The sequence below is a fragment of the Barbus barbus genome (genome assembly GCF_936440315.1).
Source record: "Barbus barbus genome assembly, chromosome: 11".
NCBI lineage: Eukaryota > Metazoa > Chordata > Actinopteri > Cypriniformes > Cyprinidae > Barbus > Barbus barbus.
In genome coordinates, this window is record NC_136739.1 from 8,172,139 (window position 1) to 8,179,539 (window position 7,401).

The 7,401-nt window shown below is 38.0% G+C and overlaps 1 protein-coding gene across 1 annotated transcript in view; it reads left to right on the forward strand.

The window, feature by feature from the left end:
• The window catches only part of LOC306877104 (dual 3',5'-cyclic-AMP and -GMP phosphodiesterase 11A-like), a gene marked incomplete at both ends in the record, with an annotated part of 87,338 nt that extends 80,584 nt beyond the window's left edge, over positions 1 to 6,754 (forward strand). The window contains 3 exons of the mRNA XM_079428641.1: positions 905 to 979; positions 2,798 to 2,881; positions 6,551 to 6,754. Coding sequence (XP_079284767.1) covers positions 905 to 979; positions 2,798 to 2,881; positions 6,551 to 6,754 — 363 coding nt within the window. The remainder of the gene's footprint in view (positions 1 to 904; positions 980 to 2,797; positions 2,882 to 6,550) is intronic.
• Positions 6,755 to 7,401: the final 647 nt, after the last annotated feature.

The following is a 7,401-nucleotide window of genomic DNA, read 5'->3' on the forward strand; positions in this document are numbered from 1 at the left end:
ATTGGGCGGGGCTGCTTGATATGCCCCACCCTGTCTTCCTGTTTCAGTTAAAATGATGTCAACACATAGAATAACGTTGCGTGCTTCAAAGCATTTCAAGGGACCTTTAAAGAGTTGGATTCTCATGCTAAGCCATGGCCATTTGGAAGTATTTGGAAGTCTGTGCCAAAACTCTTCCTTCCGGGTTCGAACAAGTTTCGGAAAGTCTTTTTCAATCATGGCTCTTGCTGACGTAAACGAGGGTGGAACTCCTTATATGGGCATTTCTCGTGGAAGAGCACGCCCACGCATGCATCGACCAGCGCAAGAGTGAGAGTGCACCTATCAACGCGCTTCATCCGGCAACACTGCACGGGACTCGCTCGGGAAGAATGTCTCTAAAGAAGTGTGTTTTTGGTTGTAAGGGAAAGATAACCTTGTTCAGCTTCCCAAAAGAACCCAGCGTTACGTGAACAGTGGATGCAGTTTGTTTTTCGGGACAGCAATGGAGTTTCACAAGTGTGTTTGTTGACGAACGTTTTATAAACAAGGCCCCGTTCAAACATCATTTGATACTGAAAGATGGAGAGGTCCCAGCGATAAAAGATCCTGGTCATGATTCAGAACTGCAGGTGGTAAGTGAAACAGCATCAAATGTCTGTGTTTTGTTGGTAATGGATGCCCCAGTGCTCGTCACTCTTTAGCTACGCCCACGGCGCACCTCCAGGAGCTCAGCTTTTTTCAGAGAGAATCATAAAGCTGTATCTTTCTTTTATAAATATGATAAAACTAAAGACTTTATGGAGATATGAAATATGCAGTGCTACACAGGTAATCAAGATTAACATGAGATTGGGTGAAACTGTGTGTGTTATGCCTCCTTTAAATGCTAGCGTGTTAACATGTGTCTTCTGCTTTCTAACAGGTTGCAGAGCTGGTGACTAGTGAGTTTTTCGAGCAGGGAGACAGAGAGCGATCAGAACTGAAACTGACTCCCTCGGTAAGGTTAACACTCTTACATCACCTGATCACATCATGATCACCTGCCTCTTTATAGAACGAATGTATTTTTGTTAGAAATGTGTGTTCAGCTGTAAAATGCCTAAATTTATGCAAAAGTGTATAGCTTCTTTACATGGCCATGACAGATTATGACAGAACTGCATGAAACTGAAGTTTGCACATACTCTTCCAGTTTTAAAAGAGAAATAGCTAGCTTTTTCCCTCAGTATATTTCCCATTGGCCTGGATTGTGAGGCAGAAGGTAACATTAGGAAGTCTCGGGATGCCACAGCTTTGAAGCTCTCTGTTGAGACGCTCGCCTCAGGTTAAAAGTCTTTTGCTCAGAGTGTGTGGGAGTTAGCATGATATATTCCAACACGGACCCTCTATCTCTGTGCTGCAGCCTGCACAGCCACACACACACACACAGATCTGCGAAGAGAAAGAAAAGAGCACAGGCATTATCAGCTACAACAGACAAGTGCATTAAATTAATTGTCTTAAAGGCAAACAACGAACTATGTCCATCTAATTATATCTGTAGGTGGAGATGGTGAACAACACAAAGACAAAAACACATGAAAAGGGTTAATTCAAGAGGGTCTGTGTCTCTGTTTCTCAAAGGAAAATGTTATTGCTCAGAGGTTGCGCTTTTATATCTCTTTATATTTAATGTGTTTTTTTGCACTTGTAGTATACCTGGAGTCTTATATATATAATATGAAATTAAACACCACTTAAGTGTTCACTTTCATGACTGTTTCTTAAAACATTTTGTAATATTGGTAAATTGAAAGTTTTACTTTAAAATGCATTTTTAATCATTATATATTAATATTTTGTTGTGCATCATGAAATTACATATAAAGATGTACTTAAAGGTGCAGTAGGAGATCTCGGAAAATGCTAACTTTAGCCTGATAGCACTGAAAGCGAACGTCCCACCCTCCCTGCAATCACTGTCCAAAGCCACGCCCCCTGAACGCACATACGCACAAAGAGCAGAATACCAGAGACAACATTAAATTACTACAATAGGCCACATCAGCAGTTCCCAATTACAGTCCTTGCGCCCTCCCCGCACATTTCCTATCTTATCACGTCCGACGGTTGTTCTATTCCACCGTAAGTCATAAGTGCCCTGCGAAGTGGACATCACCAGATATCCCGCCATGATTCCACTTCAACGGATTTCCCCTGCTCAGGGAGTAGGGAGCAATGAACACTGTGTAGGGAGCATGTCAACCGGAACACAGTTCATGCACGTAGCTCACGTAGCGAACAGGGTGCGCAGATGGATGCAAATACATACGTTGACAGGCAGGTAGGAAAGACAATTAAAACAGTCAGACCAAGCGTTTTGATTGGACAAACATTTCTTGGTCCTACACCTTCCAGAGAATATATAAATACAGATAAATACATTTAGACCACTTAACTTAATGATTGCTATAAGGATGTGAAGAGACTTTCAACCAGCAGAACAAAAAATGTTTCTGAAGACAATCACCTATTGCACCTTTAAATCCTACTTACTGTAAGTGGGTCAAAAACGCAGTCTAATGTTCAGCTAATTGCATTTAAACTATTCCTTTTAAGTTATATTCTTTTCAATTATATTATTTATGTACGTAAAATGCACTTCTTTTCACAAAGGGGCTTAAGCAAATGTCTCCGTTTGTTCATCTTGTCTGAGAAACAACTGAGATAAGCTTTAGGGTTTTAGGGATCGCAGCACTTCTAAACATATTTGCAGGTTTGTGTTTAATCAATATTTATTAGTTTGTATTTGTGTGTGTGTGTGTGTGTGTAATAGGCAATTTTTGACCGAAACCGCAAAGATGAGCTGCCAGGTCTACAGCTGGAGTGGATTGATGGAATCTGTGCGCCGCTGTATGAGGTAATACATCATCAATACAGTCAATGAAAAAAAATCTTACAGTATATAGAGTCAAAGAGGGTAGTTACCCAATCGATAAAAAAACAAACATTTTTATAGATATCACTTAAAGCTTGAATTGTCATTTCTGCCACACTAGAGCCATCAAATGAAATGAAATGTTATATTTGTTAGACAAAGATAGTTTCACCCCAAACACACTCGACTGATCTGTACCAGGAATCCAGCTAACAATGACTGACTGAATATATATTTTTTTAAATAAGTGGAATAGTTTATTAAATTAAAAAATAAAAAACCTACTTTTATAGCTCATATAGTATGATACAGTAATAGAACATGAAGCTCATACTTTAGGAGAAAAAAGCACCTCAGTTTTATTCAGAGACCCAAACTGAGTCAAAATATGTAGATGTTATTGTTTATATGACCAAAAAGTAAGATGACAGTCTGATAGCTTGTAATGTAAATCACTGAGATCTTTATAATAGTATTGCAGACAACTTACATGCAATGCATATAAATATCAGTTGTCACTCTATATCTCACAATAATATGTCTTCAATTAAGATTATATTTAAATGCTTGGTTTCTTGATCAAAGCTCTGTAGTTTGTATTGTTGGCAGCAAAACATAGAGTGCAGTTTCATGAAATACATTGTTCATTGAGAGATGAACAAATAAAATGTTCTTCAAAAGCCTGATGGATCACATTTGATACACTGTAATATGATCTTTCTAAAAAGTGATGTGTGGATAATCAAGTAAACATAAGCTGCTTGAGTCCAGTAAGTGCCATTCTTGAAATATTACAATATAAAAGTTATTCATGTTTCCTTTATAAAAATCAGAAAAGATTTCACAGAGAAAAGACACGTGAACCACAACCAGGAGGAGGACATTTTTACAATTAAACTAAGCAGCCTTTCACTTGCTAAAAAAGTCTGAAATATCAATCAGATGACAGAAGGCATGTAGTACAGTAGATTGTGTACAACAGGTTTAGATTTAGAGGCCTTAGAAATGTTTGTATCAACTATGATACAGTAAGCTATATAGGAAATATTCACACATTTTCATGGACACAGTTCCCTCAAACATTCCCTCTCTCATTCTTCTCCTTTTTATTCTGCTTGTATGAACAGAAATATCAGTCTAGCAGGCCAGATCTCAGAGACAGGCGTAACACGACGTCACCCACGCTTTGTATGCTCTAATTCCTCTATTAGCCTTCATCCTCAAAGAAAGGCAGAGATGAAAACGCTTAATAATGTTGTAAATTACATGAAAACCAGAATTTTCAATTTTCTGAAGAGAATTAACCTCTGCCAGAAGGTCAGGGTGTTGCTTTATTTGGTGTTGTGAAATGCAGTTGCTAGGGTATTCTAGCTGGTTGCTATGCCATTGATTTGCTACAGTAGGTGGTTGCTAGGGTCCAAGATATTCTGCTCTTTAAATATGTGAGTGTGGATTTGATCAGATCACTGACTCTAAGAATGAGCAGCAAAAAGAGTGTTGCTTGCCTTAGCAAACTAATTATATTACCACTAATTAAATGTCTAAAGAAAATAAATTCTCTTTTCATTTGGTTTTATTTCAAGTGGGTTTTGAGAGCTTGGTTTAAAATCACCTGCATGTATGAATGAAATGGAAAGCTGTTACAGACAGAGCGGATTTCGTAGATTTTGCCACACTGTGTGTGTGTGTGTGTTTTTTTTAAAGAATGCTGTCAGTCACACATTCTGCGGGAAAGCAGGAAATGTGTGGGAGTGTTTTTTGCCTTGACCCTCCCCTCTCTCTCTCTCTTTCTCTCATTGTTCCTCTCGTTTAAACTTCTTCACTATTGCTCATTTGTCTGTGTCCAGATCTATCAAGCTCAAGGCCATAACCATATCTTGGAAATTAGATGGGGATGATCTTTTTATTTAAAGGATTAAAAGGGATTTAAAGCAATAATAAAATAAATAAAAACAGTAAAAAAAAAAGGGTATGCAGGAAAGTCATGGCAACAATAAACAGGTGTGTAATGAAGTGCAGCAGAGCAGCATCAAGAATACAGTATTAAATATTGGGGAAGACAATTTGGTCACGTCTAAATATTGGGGTGGACATGTTCCCCTTAGTATCTTTGGTGGTTACAGACCTGGTCATACAAAAGATTATAGTTTGAAAAAATATTTCAAGTGTTTTTGGCAATACAATGAAAGTCAGTGGGGTCTGATGTTGTTTAGACCCCAACATTCTTCCAAATATATTCTATGCTCTGCAGAAGAAAGAAAGTCATACAGGTTTGGAATGGCATGATGACATGAACCCAGTTTAAGCTGGTTTGCTGCTCTCATAGCTCATGCAGACCTGGTGGCTGGCTGGTTTTCAGCTGGCTAGGCCTCTATCACCTACTAAAATCTAACATATAGTAAAACATAACCAACTAAATGTAAGGCATAATATCATTTTTACCACAAACTTTAATTTGAGATTGAACGATAATTGGCAGATCCCCGCAGATCGCCACCTGTGCTGGCGATTATGGTCAGATTTTCTGCGTGTAACAACAGATAATTCAACAAAACACTTGACTGAAACATGGAGAGTGTTTTTTCCAGCACATGGCAGCATTATGACAGTTTATCACTGAGCAACTCAAACAACAGCTCATTTATTCATGTGCAGTCATTCCTCACTTTAATGCTTTAGAGTTAACTAAAAATGTGTGATGTTCTCAAATAGTGACATGAGAATCACAAGAATCTGTCCTTCCTGTTTGAATGTTAATTTCTAGTGAATACAGTCGCCTTTTTTTTCTTCTTCACATTCTAGTAAAAATCCTTAACCTTAATAAGGTGGTTTTGAATATAGTTGCTTTAAAACGAGTACCGATTATGAAAAATAAATAATATACTTTAAAAGAATATCCAAACTGAAAACACATTAATATCTTCAGACACTTAATTGCATGTTAAATTGCAGTTAAATGAAAAAGTATTGTTGACCCACTTACAGTATGTAGGACTTAAGTACACTATTATATGTAAATTCATAATTACTTCTATTGTCTTTTAAATATGGTTAAAGTGAACGTACTGGCAAGCATTTATGGTAAACAAAAATTTACTCTTATTTTCTTTTATAACTTGTAAGGCATGTATTTGTAATGTTGAGGTTGCAGTTTAATACATTTAAATACAGTATATTAACTTAACATGCAATATTGAATGTAAGATTATAATCAAGTGCTTTACATGTGCTTTAATATGTTAATCAACACATCAAAATAAGTGTATTTCTTTAAAGCACAACAAAAGATAATTTAAAAAATCATTTAAAATGTACTTTAAAGTACAACTTTTAATTTGACATTACAAGGTGGATTTTTTAAAAGTGCAAGTTAAGAAATGAAAGTGTCTCTCTTTGAGCACACTTAAGTGATGTTTTATTTCATTAATATTTTATCTGCAAGTAGTTTTAAATGTACTTTTAGGATTTGGAGTACACTGCATTTTATTAAAATTCAGCACACATCTTTTTTCTTTCCTTTTTTTGTTTTTACTATTGTTTGTGTATTAAAATGAATAGACGTATCAACTTTTAAAAGGGTGGATCTTATGTTGTTAATGTGTCTACCATTGGTGCAAATGCAGTTTACTTAAATCAGCTCTTTCTCTCCAGACATTTGCCAAATTAAACCCCAAACTACAGCCAATGGTTGACTTGATCAAGGCCAATCGTGCCAAATGGGAAGAGCTTCACCACAGACACCAGCGCAGCCAGGAAACCAGCAGCCCTGGCAGTCCACATAACGCAGACAGCACTGCAACCAGCTGCAGCTGCACAGGCACCAGCGACGCCGGCCCTTTTCGTTCCGTGAGCTAACTCCCAAGAGAGAAACCTGCCAGATTTTGCCACAATGCTTCTCTCTGACCCGCAGCAATCCAGACAGAAGGAGTTTTGACCTCTGCTGCATGCTTCAGACCAGCAACCATTACCTCACTAGCGCCCTCTATTGGGCATTTGCGCTGTCTGCGAGCACTTCAGGCAACCACGACCGAGTTTGCGTTCGTCTCCACAGTGTAAAGACTGCACGTTTAGCTAGCAACGGAGAACCTTAGGGATGTGTTTACGCCCAGAAGCTAATTGGCTGAATTAGGTACTTTAGGGCTAGCATGCTAACATAAAGACTCTATCGTGCGTGTAAGCTACTTTCAGCAGGGACTGTTTAAGAAGGATTGCCGCTTTTTTAAAGGTATGATAGTGTATTTTTCCCTTTGTAGCTTTGATCTTGTTGAATGGACACATATCCTGAGCACTGGAGCTCGGTTCTGTTCTGTGCGTATGCCATGTGAAGAAATGACTACTGCAGGATTTGACTCTGTGTTTTGCCTTTGTTGTTTTAGCTGATGTATTTATTCCAGGATCAGGGGTTTGCTGAGCCGTGGGGCTCTTGGCAATGCTTGCAATGCAAATCCACTCCAGCGCTGTACTCTGTGCCTTGGTAAAACCCTATGATATTGCATGCAGCC